At 44.4% G+C, this 18,506-nt stretch overlaps 1 protein-coding gene across 1 annotated transcript; it reads left to right on the top strand.

Annotated features, from left to right (window-relative positions):
- The first annotated feature begins 473 nt into the window (after positions 1 to 473).
- llgl1 (LLGL scribble cell polarity complex component 1) lies at positions 474 to 17,268 on the top strand. The gene is made up of 25 exons (XM_085934067.1): positions 474 to 628; positions 703 to 795; positions 3,071 to 3,168; positions 7,718 to 7,799; positions 7,884 to 8,044; positions 8,151 to 8,297; positions 9,962 to 10,124; positions 10,302 to 10,437; positions 10,835 to 10,889; positions 11,056 to 11,210; positions 11,278 to 11,498; positions 11,771 to 11,838; positions 12,132 to 12,306; positions 13,171 to 13,275; positions 13,507 to 13,799; positions 13,868 to 14,018; positions 14,098 to 14,236; positions 14,335 to 14,648; positions 14,716 to 14,907; positions 14,995 to 15,067; positions 15,166 to 15,271; positions 15,396 to 15,460; positions 15,583 to 15,718; positions 15,793 to 15,875; positions 16,102 to 17,268. Exons 2-24 carry the CDS (start codon positions 715 to 717, stop codon positions 15,869 to 15,871), a joined length of 3,195 nt encoding a protein of 1,064 aa, XP_085790193.1. The 5' UTR covers positions 474 to 628; positions 703 to 714; the 3' UTR covers positions 15,872 to 15,875; positions 16,102 to 17,268.
- The last annotated feature ends 1,238 nt before the right edge of the window (positions 17,269 to 18,506 follow it).

The raw sequence follows: 18,506 nt of genomic DNA, 5'->3' as shown, positions 1-18,506 counted from the left end.
TGAGAATCAAAAACAAATATAGTAAAGACAAATAATATTTGTGGTGCTTTCAAAAAGTATTTGCTCCCTTCCAGATTACAAAATACAATTTGAAATAATATATATAATAAAAAATATTCAGGAAAAAAAAATCAACATGCCATGAAACATTTTAATTTAGTAACTACATTTCGTATTGACTCGGTCTTTCTGTGTGATGAGATAAAACATGCAAGTGTGGTGAATATGCAACAATATTTCGAAATCAAGAAAGTAGGCAAATTCTTTTTCGCTGACTCTTATAATGTTGCGCTTGATTTTATTCAACTGACTTGCCGTATGGCCGCCCCACTGATGAGTGTCTACGGAACGTAAATTCAGTGCGGTGCGTCCCGTCACGCAAATCCAACACTCCCACGCTGTGCTACTGGCCGTATGGGCGTCTCTGAGTAATTGCCCCCAGCTTTCTTCTCTCCTATTGGTTACCAGCAATGGTTTCCGTGTGAACCGAGAGAAGGGGGAGCGGTGTCTAAACCTTCCCCGAAACTAGTCGAGCCAGAAGGACTGAAACAGAGAAGAACCGCACCCGCAGTTGCGTCGCAGCCTCGTAAGCCTCACGCTCACCCTGCATGGGCTAGCCGGCAAGCTAGTAAGCTAGTTTAGCTTCGTCCGACAACGCCGCCTGGGTGATACCAGTGTGCACTCATCACTTGTGCCCTCCAGCCTGGCTTCAAAATGATGAAGTTTAGATTTCGTCGGCAGGGTACCGACCCGCAGAGGGAGAAGATAAAACAAGAGCTCTTCGCCTTCAGCAAGGTAAAGTGACGGAATAAGACGCTTCATGTCCAAACTACAGCTAAAATCTTTAAGTCTCAGTTAAAATGAGCAAGTCAGGCTCTCTTGCAGTATTCAAGCCTTTCATTTTCGACGCCTTTGAGGGTTTACAGGCTTCTTTATAAATGGAGCAGTAACTACCGCGGTTTGTGCTGGGTTCCAAGCAGAGGGGCTTTTGTTGATAACTTGTGTGGCTGGCTTTAGTTGTTTGCTTGGTGTGTTAATTAGTCAAAGGCCCGCACTTAACACAGCACCGAAACTGGCTCGAGGATTCTAACCGGTCATACTGAGTACAATTCTCGTTATCATTGCAGATTAGCAAGATTGAACTGTATTCAACTGTTGTGTGGGACATCAGAATCAGTGACAAACAAACAAACAAACAAACAAACAAACAAACAAACACGCAGTTCATCTTAGTTTTGTTGTGAGCTCAAACCTCAGTGGTTTGTGTGCACAAGTGGTTGGTTACACTGCACGTACTGTCATCTCATCCACACTTGTGTCCAAAGTCCAAATAATGTTTTATTGCCATTGTGTTTGTCTCAGAGTCAAAACGATTAAAAGCAACCTAGTAACGCATTTACACCCTCGTAATCTCAACCAGAATTCTTGACTAGTGTTGAGGTTACTTTTAAGATGGACTTTTCTTTGATGTTCTAAAGTTCAAAGAGGGAGTTTGCATTGTTTAAAAAAAAAAAAAAAAAAAAACAACGTTAAGCAAGACTTGAATGAAGTCTCCAACTAATCCTGCCCCCACTCAAGTAAGCCACGCCCCTCTCCAACATGCACGAGTGTTATAGTAAAACATGGCCATTCATAATGGCATGTGATGAAACTGCAGTCAAGATATGAATATGCGCATAACAACAAAATAGCAGTGGGTAGTATGGTAACATTAGCACTGTAAAGCATGTTAGCTGGAGCTGCTTCAGTGGGAGTTTGACTTTGTAACGGAACATTACAATGAATGTTACCTTTTTAAGTTGTCGCCTGTATCTTCTGTCTCTCGTTGGTTGTTTTTTGTAAGGCGTGGTGGTTTCTAATTCTAATTAGAGGTATGAGGTGGGGCCAGAAAGGAATTGTTTTTCACAGATCAGTTTTACTGTGACACATCATACAGGTAGTTTTAATAAGTATGTGTAATTGGTAGTGGTTTTAAAAATTGCAAACTTTTGAGGCCGCTAATTGTTCCTTCCATTTTGGTGGGTTGCAGCAGTTTGTATTCTCGGTCATTTTCGTGCAGATGACATTTCGGTCATGGTAATCTGCTGTGCCTAAACAAACGGAGTTTTACAGAAGTGTGGAAACTGAGTTGTTGTCAATATACACAGTAAAGTAGAGCATACGATACAGCTGCCCGAACGTATTGACATTCAAATACAGAAATTGCTGCTTCGTGCACACAAGGAACCCTCACTTGAATCATTTCAAAAAGTCTTGTAGACATTTGTTTTGTGAGGCTCATGCAATTTCAACTTTGCAATTTTCTTTATTAATAGAGTGAAACCTCCAAGGTCAAACACATTTTATTTCGGGTCAAATTTAGTTGGATTTGATATGGAACTAACCCTTGCCTTCATAAACTTTGATTCAGCACCTATAAAGCTGTGTTTAACAGGAACATTTCAACCTCGCCTGCCCTCTCTTTAATGACAAACAAAATGCTCGTACAAAAAGATCAAATTATCTTTGAGATTAACTGTCACGCAAAGATATCGCCGCACTGGAAATCATTTTATGGTGCTCCTACTCAAAGTGTCTTGTTCAATTGTTTGTCATGTTCCTCGGTCCATAAAGCGTCGGTTGCGCTGTGAAAACAAACATGCTTAAGGTTGGACACCAGCTGCCACAACTGACGCAGAGGTGGTCTCTCAACAGGAGTTTGCGCGTCGACACAAGGTTCATGTTTTACTTCCCTCCAAATAAGTCGTCTCTAAAGTCAATGAAGAGCTCAGCTTGTCCGACAAGATGTTGTTTCTTCTTTGGCGAACTAAAAGCTTTTCCAGCTGCTGCGTCTAGGGGCCACGAGGGCCAACTTTGAATTGGATTCAATCGAACAAAGCCATTTTTGAGAATCATTCACACACTTTATTCAGGGCATCCTCCCCTTTTCGAGGCCACAGTGTAAACACACAGACGTAGGAGGGTGTGTCTCAAACAATGTCAACAACGTTTTAGTCCTTGCAATAACTGTAGAATGAGGCTTTGTGTCATTTGTTATAAGTCTGTGTATTCATTCTGTGTCTTTGCACAGACGGTGGAGCATGGATTCCCACATCAGCCCAGCGCGTTGGCCTACGACCCCAAGTTGCAACTCATGGCTATCGGCACAAAGGCGGGAGCCGTCAAAGTGTATCCTTCCTCGACGTTCGCTTGACGCGACCGAGCAGATCTTGTGCGAGGCGGGAATAGCCGTCAAAGACAATTCAGTGGAAAGCTGTCAAATGCGTCTGTTGAATACATTTTCAGTCTTGAGTGTTTTGAAGTGAGTTTCCTTCACATTAAAAAAAAAGGTAGACGGGGGCTCTGGTCCACATGATTTGTAGGGTTTGTTTGTCAATGGACAGATTAAATGATGGAGCGTGTGCTGACTAAATAGGCAGGTAGAGTCATTAATATCAACTCATAAAAGGAAAACAAGCACAACATAATCAGCCCGTATGCTATTTCGCTCATGGAATTTGAGAATCCCATAACTGCAGCAGAGGGGATTCTAACACCCTACCGAATTCCTTCCTTTTGACATAACAGAAGTGTTTTTCTTTGTGTGGTGGCAAACGCTGGCACCATTAGCACGGTGGTTTTGTGGTTAATTGTCTACTACTATTTTCTGTATATCATGTTCTTCTTTGCCTCGGCTCTTTGCAAACGAGGCAATTTTAGTAGACCGTCCGCTTGAAAGGAAGGGACAGGTCTGATAGAGTGTTTGTCTTGTGTGGTTTCTTCTTGTGGTTCTTCTTTAGTGTGTTTTGCGAGCGTGTGAGGTGCAGGAAAGATTCGCCAACATGCCGTTGTCTGCGCATGGTAACTGTACGGTTCTTTGGCCAATATGGACTCATTTATCATTGTCTAGGAACCTCTGTGTGTGTGAGTATGAGGCCGGAGAATCAGCTCTTTGAAATGCAGCTTTTTAGAACCCCTGAGAGGGGGGGGGGGGGGTGAGCAAGACAGCCTGGTAGTACCAGGCAAGTGGAGAGCAAGCGAGAGAGTGATGGAATGAGAAATGGCGGAATGGAGCATTGCAGATAAATAGCGGCAAAATAGAAGAGCCCCGCGAGAGTGACAGATGGGAGGAAAAATAACTCGGGCGCTTTTTCCGAAAATGAGTGATACAGCAAAACCCAGACAGGCCTTCCTCATTCTTTAAGAGTCCCAGCTGCTGCTGGAATTTCTGGAAAGTCAGCGCCGACTACAAAGCATACAAAGTTGAGGAAATGTGCACCCGCCGGGAATCTGGAAAACTTAAAGAATGACTCAGTTTGATGCAATAGGTGCAGGTCAGTCAATGAGCCACCTGCAGGATTGGATTGCTCAAAAAAATAGGCACAATTTTTGTAACTTTATGGATTCCACTGGATCAACCGTGTCCTCTCATGAAGCATGGAGAAATAGCTCAAGTGCATTTTTGAGGTCTAGCGTTAAAAAACCCACATGTCAGATGAAGCAACATATGCGGAGTCGTAAATCAGCATCACCGACCGTAGAATTTGCGCAGGGACTTGAGCTAATACCACACACTCCACCAACCATGTCAAATAAAAATATGGCAGAGAAGCCACTCAAGGCGTAGTAGCAAAACAATCGAGTATGTCACGAGAGCTTTTGGCCGGCTCACACGCCTGTTTTGTTTTCAAACTGTCATATTTATTTTGATGGCTTGCGTTTACATTCCTTTAATAGTCTCCGACTCTTTGACACGGGCTTGACCCGGCGCCCCGTGCTAGCATACTTGGTACACGCCAGATGCGGGGCACCCACCTGGGAAAAAAGCTGTCAAAAAACTGGCAGCGGAGAAGATATAGCTCGCAATATTTAACCTTGTTGTAAACTTGCCATTTCCCTCCTCTTATTCTCATACTCTTGAGTATTTCACTTCCCTCACATTGTGTGTGTTTACAAAGGCCGAGTCATATTACTCCCCAAAGTTTCTCCGACCACAGCGAGGGGCTCGGAGAGTGGGACAATGTCGAGGGCTCCCGTCTTCTTCCGTGGAATGTGTGCCCTGGGTTAACCCTCCCTGTGTGTGTGTGTGTGTGTGTGTGTGTGTGTGTGTGTGTGTGTGTGTGTGTCTGTGTGTAGATGGTGAGTAAGAGCTTTGTTGCTCAAGTCTTGTCTTAATAAAGGGAGCTTTTGAATTGGTTTCCAAGACAACCAGTGCAGTTGCCTGGGATGAAGTGCTCTGACCAGAGGACTTTAAAAATCTGCATCTCAGCACCTCATATAAGTATTTGGCTGAGCCCAAAAAAAGAAATAACTGCCTGAAGTTGAAGTGTAGCAAAGTTTGACTGTATTGTGTGTTGTTCTGAAACGCACCTTGTAGTATCGGTAACTAACTGTGGATGAGCTAATATTTACACACACGAAACATTGCTGTGATGTTTTCTGCGCGAGCGTGCACGCCGAGTTTCAGTTGAACATCCGACTCGGCACACATTGGATTAAAGGTAATTGAATAAAGGCCAAATAGTTTAGGACACAATGTGCGAGGTAAATCCACATTGGCAGCATGTGTTTTAGCTTGTATTTATTTAAAAGTAAAGCAAATAGAACTTTTCAAAGTGACATGTTAGCAAGAACACTGAGCCAGTGCAGATCTCAAAAGGAGTGAACCACTATGCTTCTGAGATCATGTTTCCCCACCGAATTTTGGAACTGGGTCAAACTCAACATCGTTTTAACGATTAAATCCGATATAAGCAACCCGAGCCAATGTGATTTGACTGATTATAAAACGATGTGAGCATGTTCCATATTTTCCATGTTGAGGTTTTGTGCTCGTAATGGGTCAGAAAAATTGTAAAAAAAGAAAATTGGCTATTGATGGCATATTGTAAAATATTGCGCAACTCCCGAGGCTTCTCTTCTCGATTTCAAAGCCAACTAGATCGGTTGTGTCGTCGGAAAGTGGGACAGGAGAAATCCCATTTGCGGCCGACGGATGCAAATTAGACGAGGATTGCGTCTCTAGTGAGTGGGTGGAGTTGTTTGGCTTGTTTTGAAACGGAGCTCGTCATTCAGCAAGCATCCTTAAAGTTTGGGTGACTGTCAAGAAGCTAGTCGATGTTTTCGGTTGACTTCTGTAACAGTTGAATTTAAACATGTTTGAACTTGGAGCTTTTTACAATGCTTTGTATGAATATGTGGTCATTTTAGACAAAACAAAAAAAGATACGGTGTCATCTTTCCTTCCTGACATCCATATCTTGGGTGTGTGTATGGGCGTGCCGCTTGTGCGTGCGCGCGCACGGAGGACAATGCCTTCTGTTTGTCCGTATTCAGACCGTGAAATTGCTTTATCCTCGCTAACACTCTTTCTGCATCACTCGCCAAGTGCGTGTATGGATGTGTATGTCTGAAAGAGAGTTGTTGAGTTACTTTAGACGTGCATTGTTAACATTTCGGGGCCAGCAAAGTGAATGAACGCATTGTGCCATTCAACAGGTTGGCCACGGTGAACAAGACACCAAAGAAATCTCCCTGTTCTTGTCCGCTTTGTTTTTTATTTTTATTTTTTCCTCTTAAACTGCCTCACTTTTTGGCTTGCCGTTTCATAATTGTTTTCCCCCTCCCCTTTGAGAATTGTTTCTAATTACTGCCTCGCCGCTATTTCCAACTTGTCACATACAATCGGGCGTCATTGCGCGTTGATCTTTTGTTTGAAGTCTCTGATGTGCTTGCCAAAAGCTTCCTGATAGTTTGCGGCCAGCTCCTTTCATATGTTAAATTAGGCACTTTTTTTTTTTTATATGGCCATAATGAAACATTAAATAGAAGTTAAGTCAGTTTAGATTGTAAGCAATTGGCATGTTGCCTATTGGTGTATTTGCACAAATGCATGCAGACCAGTCAGACCGGTTTATTATGCACACGTGTTACACTTTGTATTTCCATGACTTGTATTATGACCAGCGCACAGATCATCTCAGAAGGGGAGTTAACTAAATTACATACACAGTTACACTGTTATGGCAAATGAGGCTCCATTGATGACATCATCACTAATGCCAGGAAGCGTCTGGGGAGTGTGATACTGTATGCGAACCACTTGTAGTCATAACGCCTCAGCTGCGTGTTTATTCGAGCATGGCCTTAACCGCTTGTGCTCTGTGACATTCATTTGACACCAATGGCCCATTTCCTTTTAGAAGTGCTGCCGTGTCAGTGTTCCTCGCAGGGGGTCGCCGACCTTTTTGAAACTGAGCTGCTTATTTGATATCTGATTCAAGCAATACACGCGTTCATGTGTGTAAGAATCAGGAAGATGTTTTGAGAAATAATCCAAATTATCCCGTTCGCATGTCTGCAGACATCTAATTAAGTGTCTATGTGAAGCTATTTACAGGTTGCAAGTTGGCATTTAACAATGTTTACACGCTGTCGTCTTTTTTTTTTTTGTCTTTTCTGTGCTTAATTCACCCCGATGAAAATTGCTCTTGATTACATACGCACGCTGGTATTTTCGACATTTGCGTCAGCCGGTGTCGGAAATTGCCATGAGCTTTCTTTGGCGCTCCAATGACCTCTCTATTATTACATTTAACTAGTATGTTTCATTGGCTTGACAGCTCACAATTACGCCGTTTTACCCAATGATAGCAGACAGATCTGTATTAAATAAGAAGAAATGTCGTGTTTTTTTTGTTTTTTTTTGTGTGCGTGTTCCTTAACAATATATGCTCAGTTATGGAGCACCTGGGGTGGAGTTCACCGGACTCCACGACGACACAACTGCTGTCATACAAATTCACTTCCTGCCAGGACAGGTAAGCACCCAGACTGTCTTCTTCAAGTCCACGTGATGAATATCGATAAGATCATACTAATTGATGTCATTCTGTCTGTCCCAGGGTCGCCTGGTGTCGCTTTTGGATGATAATACCATTCACTTGTGGGAGCTGACTCCCACACCTCCTAGGCAAGTAGGAGGGGTTAAGAGAGACGGTGTGGTCATTCTACAGGAAGTGGACAACTACAGCCTTCCAGGAAGACCAGGCATTGAGAGCTGCAGGTAATAATGGCCATTTATTTGTTTGCACTTGAAGCAGCGAGTTTTCAAGTATTTTGTAACAACCATGTTCCTACACTCATCTTGCTCTCTCCTTTATTCTCGCCAGTACCACACGAGTGACTGTACTCCTCCTGCTGAGGTCATGTGACCTCCTTTGTATTGGAACAGAAGGAGGTGGTGTGTACTTCCTGGATTTGCCCAGCCTGTCACTTAAAGATGGACAAACATTGCAACAGGATCAAGTCACACAGAGGTGAGACTGTCGGAAATGTAAAGAAAAAAATTAGGATTTGTGAAATGGATATCCAGTCGAAGTAGGATTTGTTTACTTTTGAATTGGTAGCAATCGTAAGCAGAAAAGGTGTTTTAAAAGATTGCTGGAACAATTTGCTTATTTCAAAATAATCCTACAAGGTTGCTCTATTCCAAATTGTGACAAAGCGCATGTACATAAACACAATTTTTCAGGAATGCACAATTATCTAGTCGCCCTGGATCCCACCGGATCTGACCGTACAGTAACCCTGTCTCCCAAATTCACACCCAAAACAAATGCACTCACTTGTTGCGTTACATTTCATATCAAGCCAACTCTCGTCAGAGCACCACTTGCGTTCAAAAGTAAGACAAAATAATACAATCAAAGATACGGTAATGTTCAATTATTATTATTATTATTATTATTTATTCATTTTTTTGCAAATAAGCAACAGACACCTTTTTGTAATCTGTTTGCTCATGACAAGTATTGTCTTTTTTTGGAGGTGGAGGTAGCAACGTGTCTTTTTTTTTTTAAATTTTTTTTATTGGGTCAGCTTTTGTTGCTTCTTTGGCGATGTTTGCAGCGCTTCCGTGCTGGGTGAGTGTCCGCCCGGTCCAGCAAAGCCCTCATTAAGCAGCCTCGTCGAAGGAAGTGGGCAGGACAGAGGCCTAATGAGGACCTTGATAAGGATGTGTGTGAGGGATGGGAGCTTTTACACAGTGAGGCTTTGTACCAGCTGCCAAGCCGCAATGTTCCGGTTGGGGAAGTGTTTCGGCTGAATATACAACTCGTAGACTCGCAGCGGCTCATCCCCGAGTCCTTTTAGCAGGATACCGGATTCCCTAAAAATACTTTGAGACAATGGAATTCTGTGTTAGGGAAGTTTCTCCCTCTGTGCTTCCGGGAGAGGATCTTCCTTGTTGAAGCCGAGCAAAGCAGCTGGATGTCCGTGTCGGTAAAGATAGATGGATAGAAACGGAGACATGCTGGCTTTTTCCGTGTTTGGGTTCAGCAAAGAGCTCAGAACGACAATGTTTTCTTGTCTCTTCCCCAAATTGTTTTGATTAAAGTCCTCCTTCCTCCTCCACGATCCAACCACCGTTTCCTCCCACTCTCCTCCCTGTCCTATAGCCGAGGGAATCCTCCAACATCTCGAGGGTGTGTCCTGTAAAACATTCCGCCGTCGCCTCAGAGGAATGTCTTGTTGGCGAGCGCCAGCAGCTCGGATCCTGCTTATTATCGACCTCGCTTTATTGTAGTGTTGATGGTGGAGCAACCGCGGCTAACTCTTCCGCAATAGCGTTAGCTTGGTCATTCAATTTCTGATGCTGATTTGTATTTTGTGCTCATACATGACTACCTAGATTGAATCATCAGAAAAACACACCAAAATGGCGGTAATGCAGAATTTCATCCAAGTGCAAATTAACGGACTCAACAACCTTCATAATTGGGGATAAATGATTTCATTTTTACAGCATTATTCATAATCCGTATCGATTCAGTGGCAGTAGCCCTTAATGTGAGCTGTCACGTTGCATCGTGGGATATTTAAGATAATGTTAATTGTCAGTCCATGTGTTTTATTTTAACAACGAAAGTTTGGAGATAAAAGTGCAAGGCACTCAAATTTTTTTTTTTTTTTCCTTCTCCAGTCTGCCAGAAGACTACAGATGTGGGAAATCATTAGGGCCTGTGGAATCTCTTCAGGAGCATCCTCGGCAAGCGGGGAAAATTCTAATTGGCTACAGCCGAGGCCTGGTGGTCCTGTGGGATGTGAGCAGCCGTCAAATCGAAAAGCTCTTCCTTGGCAAGCAGGTACCAGAGCAAACTCAGCTTTTTATTCACAGTAAGAATCACCGAATAGTTTGAAACCATTATGTAACTTGCTGAACTTAATTTTAATCCGCTCTTTGGGAACAAGGATTTCTAAGTGCAGGGACTTTGTAGCAATATTAAATCATGCCACACATTTTTATGCAAATTCCTCTACAGCAGCTGGAGAGCCTGGTGTGGGAATGTTCGGGAAACTTATTTGTCAGTTCCCATAGCGATGGCGGCTACTCCGTTTGGGCCGTTGTCAACGACGACTGCAACAATCAGCAGCCGGTGTCCTCTACCATCCCATATGGTGAGAAATATTCACGCGTCATCTGAGGCACGTGTAAAGAAGTGCCGAGTCATTTTAATGTGCTCCCATTTGAATGTATACAGCACAGTGACATGTGATTTTGGCAGACATGCGACATTGGAAATGGATGAGCAAGAAAGTTTAGAACATAAACATTCTTTTTTTTATTTGCATACAAATAGTGCACAAAATGCTTTCCGCAACATCAACAAAATGGAGACATGGCACGCATCGACATGACTGATAAAGCTTTCAGGAAATGCCGTAGAGCAAACAAGAAGGGAAGGGTCAAACTGATTTGGACCAAAGGAGAAAAAAAACCAAAGGAAATAAAGTGGAAGAGCACTAAAAATAATACATGAGAACAATTGTTTTTCCTTTGCTGTTATCTTTTCAGGCCCTTTTCCCTGCAAAGCTATTAACAAAATCCTGTGGAGGACAACAGCGACTGGGTGAGTACTTCATCCAATTTTATTTAAAAATAGATTTTCAATCCGAGTCCCTGGTTCTCATATATCCCTGGCAGAACAATTATCACCAACTACTGGCTCGCCAAGATGAAAGTTCTTAATGGCTTTCGAAGATGACGAATAAAAAAATCACACCTCTGTATTGTAGGTCACCGGTTTTATTGTACAGCGGAGGAATGCCCAGAGCCAGCTATGGCGACCGCCACTGTCTGACCATTCAGCAGGACACAGACCACGTCACCCTGGACTTCACCTCCCGGGTCATTGACTTCTTTACAGTCCACAATGTTGAGCAAGACAAAGGTCAGGGGACTGCCAAACATTCACAAGTGGTGAAGAGTGAATTCAATGGCTTCTTCTCTTTCTGTAGAATTTGATGACCCCTCTGCACTGGTGGTCTTACTTGAAGAGGAGCTAGTTGTGATTGACCTCCAAACCTCCGGTTGGCCCTCTATGCCCACTCCCTACCTGGCGCCTCTGCACTCATCGGCCATCACGTGCTCCTGTCACATAACCAGCGTCCCTCCCAAGTTGTGGGAAAGGCTGATCAATGCTGGCAAAGCGCAGCAGAGCCACGAACACACGCCCGGGGTGAGAAGTCATCATTTACGTCAATCACATTTGGTCACGGGTCAAAGGGTAAATATGCCCTCCAGGAACTGAATTACGCAACACAATATTTTCAGTTAGCTCATACTGAGCAATTCTTTGTCTACTTTACGACGGACACGTGCGGGCTCATGTCTGAGAGTCTTTTTTTTTTTTTTTTTTTAAATCTGTGGTCACTACCATTCTTTACAGAATTATGATTCTGTGCTGCATTTTTCAAACTGTGTTCTAATTATTTTATTTTGTTTGTAAAGCGCTGGCCCATATGTGGAGGGAAAAACTTGGCTCCTCCCCCCAAACAACAAGAGCTGCTTTTGACAGGGTGAGTACCTGCACGCACATGCACAAACATGCTTGGTCTCTGTCATGACAAATCAGTGTTTACATTTTACACGTTGAGCCTCAAGGATATTCACTCAACATTTACAAGAGGAGTTTTTTTTCTGCGTTTCCATGGCAACCATTCAACGGGCACAATTTGATAACATAGGCACGTTTTTGGCAGAGGTGGGATTGGCGAGGAGCTAAAAAAGGGAGACATCTGGGCAAATTAGCATTTGGGGAGATGCCACGATTTAAAAAAAATAAATAAATGAAAAACATTTGCCTTTACAGACATGAGGACGGCACCGTGCGTTTCTGGGACGCATCCGGGATCGCCCTCACGCCGCTCTACAAACTGACCACGGCCAACGTCTTCCACACAGACTGCGACCCCTGCGACGAGCCTCGGGACCCGGGCGACGACCCCGACCTGCAGCAGGAGGAGGAATGGCCTCCCTTCCGGAAGGTGAGAAGCGCCAAGTCATGTTTTCCCTCATCGTCGGCAGAATCAAAACACGTGTGCTCGCTGGCCTAATTTCTCACCAGATTGCTTTCATGTGTTTGATTTTTCAGACAGACTCGGCCATATTTTTCTTATTAGAACATGATTATAAAGAGAACATGTGCTCGTGAATGTCTGTGTCGAGTACAAATGGACTAAAAATCCAACCGCCTGACGAGTATTTCAATGAAGCGGTTGGACATCATGATCAAATTTCAGTTTGACGTTCAATCTGTCGACCAGATTGCGGCCTATCTGAAATGTACACTGCAGTCTTTGTATCTTCATGTCCAACACCTGTGTGGTGTGTTTTTCATATTCCTTTTTTCTTCCCACGCACACACCTCCACGCAAGCACGCTTATCAGCCGTAACCTGTGGTAACCGCGCTTGCATGTTCAAGAATGGGGGGGCCCTCTTATAGGATGAGAGAGTAGTCCCCCCCCCCCACACACTCCCAAACTCAGTAATGAAAACCAGACCCATCACCCCACTTCTTTTCTGCGAGCGACTTCCAGGAGATTCTATTGGAATTCAGCGCGTGTATGCACGAGACAGATTAATGTGTGTTTTCCTGAATACGTATGAGGGGAAGGAGAGCATTGCAGAGTTTCAAAGTAGTTCAGTTGAGGGGAGGTGGGGGGGGGTCACGTTTAAAGTTTCCTTTTTGTAACTATTTCCTGAAAGTCCCGAGGTTACATATTACCTCACTTCAGGTATGTTCCAGCTCTTTCCTATCTGTGTGCTTTTGTATTTCCACAAACACACACGGATGTCTCATTAAGCGTATTTCATGACGCTTTCCTTAATCACGTGTGTGTGCATCTAGGTGGGCTGCTTTGACCCATATAGCGACGACCCCCGTCTGGGCATCCAGAAGATCAGCCTATGCAAGTACAGCAACAAGTTGTTGGTGGCAGGCACCGCTGGGCAGGTAAATTTTATTTTGCTCTGGAGCGGAACAGTAGTTTTGTGCGAAACTTGAGAGAACTTTGTGTTATCCTTGGCTTGCATCCAAACATCTTCACTGCTCGGTTTTGTTGGCAGTGCGCTGTTTGACCTGTTCAATATTTCAACTTTTACCGTGTAACACTTCCACTCGCTGATCTTGAGCAGACCTCGGTGGTATTCCTAAGCGGGTTTTCCTGTTTTCCGCCACCTTCAGGTGATTGTGCTGGCACTGAGCGACGAGCGCTCGGACCACACGGTGGACGTTGCCGTGTTGGATCTGCTGCAGGACCGCGAGGGCTTCACGTGGAAGGGCCACGACCGACTGGAGCCGCGTCTTAGACCCGCTCCTTTCCCTCCGGGCTTTCAGCCTCAGGTGCTGGTGCAGTGCATGCCTCCAGCTTCAGTCACGGCGGTGGCGCTGCACGCCGAATGGAACCTCATCGCTTTCGGAACCAGTCATGGCTTTGGCCTCTTTGACTACCAGAGGAGAAATGCTGTCTTGGCCAGGTATGACGACTATTGGGTATAAATATACTCTTAGGTATGATTCTTACTCTTGGCCCAATTTTTTTAAGGTGTACCTTACACCCTAACGACTCCCTGGCTATGGAGGGTCCTCTCTCGAGGGTCAAGTCCTTGAAGAAGTCCTTACGGCAGAGTTTCAGGCGAATCCGCAAGAGTCGGGTGTCTGGGAAGAAACGCACCATCAGCACGCCCACCAGCAAGGTCTGTCTTGGCGCCATGAGATGAATGCTGGCATCAATAGGATTTTTGTTGATGTTGCGTGCCGGTGTGTTCGGCAAAGGTCCAAGAGGCCAACGCCGCCCTTGCCGAGCATGAAGAAATGGCTCCCATCCAGCGAAGGATCGAACCTCGATCAGCCGACGACTCGCTCTCTGGAGTTGTTCGATGTCTGTGCTTTGCCGACACTTTTCTGCGTGACGGTATGTTAACTTGCTCTCTAGTATCATTTCTTTTTTTTCCCCAACCGTTCAATGTCGTTCTGCTTTTTAATGGCACCGTCTGTGTGTGTGTGTACCAGGCACGCACCATGGACCCACACTGTGGGCGGGCACCAACTCGGGCAGCGTGTACGCTTACGCCCTGGTCGTACCCGGCGTAGGCTCAGGCCGCGGCTCCGAGCGAGGCGTCGCCGGCGAGAGCGCCGCTTGCGTGGAGGCCGTGTTGGGCAAAGAGATCCAGCTGATGCACAGAGCTCCCGTAGTGTCCATCAGCGTGCTGGATGGGCGCGCCAAACCACTACCGGAGCCTTACGAAGCCTCGCAGGATCTCTCCATTGCTCCGGATATGTCCAATCCTCATTCCGTGCTCATCGCCTCAGAAGAGCAACTCAAGGTAACGTCAAGATATAGTGCAGTGAAGAAGTCAGCGTCTGTTTTTCCTCACTCTTTCTCTGTCGTAGGTGTTCTCTCTCCCCAAGGTGAGCGCCAAGACGAAATTTAAGCTCACGGCCCATGAGGGCTGCCGGGTGAGGAAGGTCGCCCTGGTGGTCTTCAGCTCCACAGCTCAGGAAGACTACAGCGAGCATACACTCGTCTGTCTGACCAATATGGGCGACATGCACCTCTTCAGCATACCTGGCCTCAGACCACAGGTAGCGTGAAAGCCTTATCCGTACTTGTTTTACACACACAAATACAAAAAGAAAATCACACCTTCCTCGTTGTCATCTTGTTTTTAGGTGCGGTACGATTGCATTCGCAAAGAGGACATCAGTGGCATTGCATCATGTGTCTTTACCAGAAACGGACAAGGTGAGGAACAAGTGGCATTAAAACACAAACGACACACTAGTGGTCAACATTCCAAGCATTTCTGTCTAATTCTTGTTTGCGCGCGCGTGCGTGTGCAGGATTCTACCTGATCTCCCCCTCAGAATACGAGAGGTTCTCCTTGTCTGCAAAAGCCTTCACCGAACCACTCTGTTCTGTTGCACTGGAGCGACTTTCGCTGACCAGGTAACAAACTCGATGCCGGTTTGGCTGACCGCAGTTGAGCGCCACTCTCAGGCTGCTCGTGAAAGTGAAGAATTACCAGAAAGCTGTCCAAGTAAAAAAACAAATGGTTCATGTGTCTCCTCAGCGATGTCACGACGATGCTGCCACAAGCCAACGGCGCACTCAAGAACCAGATAGGTCAGGCTGAAGGTAGTACACGCGCACATTTGCATACTTCTCCATTGTGCTCCATTAAAGCTTTCAAAATGTATTAACCATCACATCGATGACTCAAAGCTTGCCGACAATGTGCCGTCTTGTTCCCTCGGCAGGACAAACGGAGGGACTCCCCAGCTCTCTGTCCTCCCCCCTCTCGGATACGCCCCTGAGCTCCCCTCTCAGCTGTGCTGACGTCACTTTGGAATCCACCGGGGAACTCACCGTAGAAGACGTCAGAGACTTCTTAACGTAAGCGACTCGTCTTATTCTCAGTTATCCCCAAAAGTGACTTGAGAATAAACTTTTCGTCGTCGGCTGCGCAGCACGGTGGACGAGGAAGAGAACAACCTGAAGAACATTCAAGAGGAGGAAGGACGCCCTCCTGGCATTCTCATCAATTGAGCAGGTGACGAGCAGTCAACGGTTACGTCATGTAATATAATTTACGGATTGATTTTATTTTAAATCATGTAAATGTATTTGAAAGATAATTCTTGAAGGATCTCTTAATGTGAAACTCAGCTGCTATGTACCAGGTTTTCCTTGTTGTTTTGGAGATGTGGTTAGCAATCAGTTGTAATGGGGTTGAGTGGAATCTTTTGAACAAGTTGCATATTTGTACCTTTTTGCAGGGAGGGACTCAAGTGGTCTCTGGGTGGACTTGATTTCAGTGCTGGACCACAAACATCTCATCACCACATCTCGAGTTCACTGTGAAGTTCCCCCTTGTCGGTAGTTTGGATTGCTTTGAACCTGAAGACTTAGTGGCAGGACCAAATCGTTACCCCCACCCCACACACACACACTCGCACACACACACACTTGGATCCACTGTCCAGTTAACATACGGCCATTAATTACTTACTGTTAGGTTTCATTCCAGAGAGGTCGACGTGACGCGCGTTTAGATTTTCTTTGGTGGGGGCAACGGGTTGTTCTTGCACCCCACCAACACTCAATATGGTACAGGCGGTAAGAAAGCCTTATATGGAAGTTTTGTGCAGCTGGTTTAAGAAGGTTTTTATGGATATTTGATGGCTTTTGGCAAAGTAGAAGTTTGACAGTGGTGCGGTGGTTGTGAGATGTTTGGACACCATTTAAACCTATTGACACTTGAACAATGTGTTCATACTGCCACTGTACACTGACAGAGTTCTGACAATTGCTTTGGCTGAAAAGTAATTTTGTTCCATGTTTTTAGCTTCTGTTTTCCCCCCCTGCAGAATTCTTGTGGGATGTGTGGCAAGTAAAGACTAGTGGGCTTGAACGCAGAAGTGTGTGTTAGCTGTACGAGTCTGAAGAATGCACTCATTTGGCTTGCATTTTGGTGCATTGTGGGTAATGTATGCTGGCAGCAGAGCTTGAATCACCAGTACTTTTTTTTTTTCCTCGAACTTTTACTGTGTAAAAACAAATCTATGTATACATACTGTCTTTATGTAGGGTAACATATGACATGAGTCACGTGTTTGAGCCTAAACAAAACAAAACAAACAAAAAAAAAGCTTCCAGCATCTTTGAATCACAATACTGACGAGCCTAAAAAGGGACCTCACTACTAATTTATCTAGCTCAAGTAGTAATCCTGTCACTTCTACCCTTTTAATTGTCGTTTTAGTTTTGATTTGTGTTTTTGACTTACGCAAATCATTAACCTTTCCACGCTACAGCTGACTGTTTTTAATTCCACTTTTTTTTCTGTTCATTCTGTTTTGTGATTGGTATTTTATTAGTATTTAGCATTAGCATTTCAGCTGATGAATTGTGAATGTTAATAAAATGATGTACTCTCTAAGTGACACTGTTTTTATTGGTTCATTTCCAACCAAAAAAAACATTTCCTTTGTGCTGAGATAGATCTGTAGGTGCATGGATGGATATAGATCTGTAGGTGCATGGATGGATATAGATCTATAGGTACATGGATGGATATAGATCTATAGGTACATGGATGGATATAGATCTGTAGGTGCATGGATGATATAGATCTGTAGGTGCATGGATGATATAGATCTGTAGGTGCATGGATCGATAGATCTGTAGGTGCATGGATAATATAGATCTGTAGGTGCATGGATAATATAGATCTGTAGGTGCATGGATCGATATAGATCTGTAGGTGCATGGATGATATAGATCTGTAGGTGCATGGATCGATATAGATCTGTAGGTGCATGGATGATATAGATCTGTAGGTGCATGGATTGATAGATCTGTAGGTGCATGGATTATATAGATCTGTAGGTGCATGGATGATATAGATCTGTAGGTGCATGGATGATATAGATCTGTAGGTGCATGGATTGATTAGATCTGTAGGTGCATGGATGATATAGAGCTGTAGGTGCATGGATCGATAGATCTGTAGGTGCATGGATGATATAGATCTGTAGGTGCATGGATAATATAGATCTGTGGGTGCATGGATCGATATAGATCTGTAGGTGCATGGATCGATATAGATCTGTAGGTGCATGGATTGATATAGATCTGTAGGTGCATGGATAATATAGATCTGTGGGTGCATGGATTGATATAGATCTGTAGGTGCATGGATTGATATAGATCTGTAGGTGCATGGATCGAGATAGATCTGTAGGTGCATGGATCGAGATAGATCTGTAGGTGCATGGATTGAGATAGATCTGTAGGTGCATGGATCGATATAGATCTGTAGGTGCATGGATCGATATAGATCTGTAGGTGCATGGATTGATAGATCTGTAGGTGCATGGATGATATAGATCTGTAGGTGCATGGATCAATATAGATCTGTAGGTACATGGATTATATAGATCTGTAGGTGCATGGATAATATAGATCTGTGGGTGCATGGATAATATAGATCTGTGGGTGCATGGATCGATATAGATCTGTAGGTGCATGGATTGATATAGATCTGTAGGTGCATGGATTGATATAGATCTGTAGGTGCATGGATGATATAGATCTGTAGGTGCATGGATTGATATCGATCTGTAGGTGCATGGATTGATAGATCTGTAGGTGCATGGATCGAAATAGATCTGTAGGTGCA

The sequence above is a fragment of the Syngnathus leptorhynchus genome, chromosome 16, assembly GCF_054491065.1.
Source record: "Syngnathus leptorhynchus isolate UIUO chromosome 16, UIUO_Slep, whole genome shotgun sequence".
NCBI lineage: Eukaryota > Metazoa > Chordata > Actinopteri > Syngnathiformes > Syngnathidae > Syngnathus > Syngnathus leptorhynchus.
This window is presented reverse-complemented; position numbering and strand designations above follow the sequence as displayed.

Coding starts and splice junctions, on each gene's coding strand:
- llgl1 (XM_085934067.1), top strand. CDS start 715: ATGATGAAGTTTAGATTTCGTCGGCAGGGTACCGACCCGCAGAGGGAG. Junction 10,890..11,055: donor TGGAGGACAACAGCGACTGG/GTGAGTACTTCA, acceptor TCTGTATTGTAG/GTCACCGGTTTTATTGTACA. Junction 15,719..15,792: donor GACGTCAGAGACTTCTTAAC/GTAAGCGACTCG, acceptor TCGGCTGCGCAG/CACGGTGGACGAGGAAGAGA.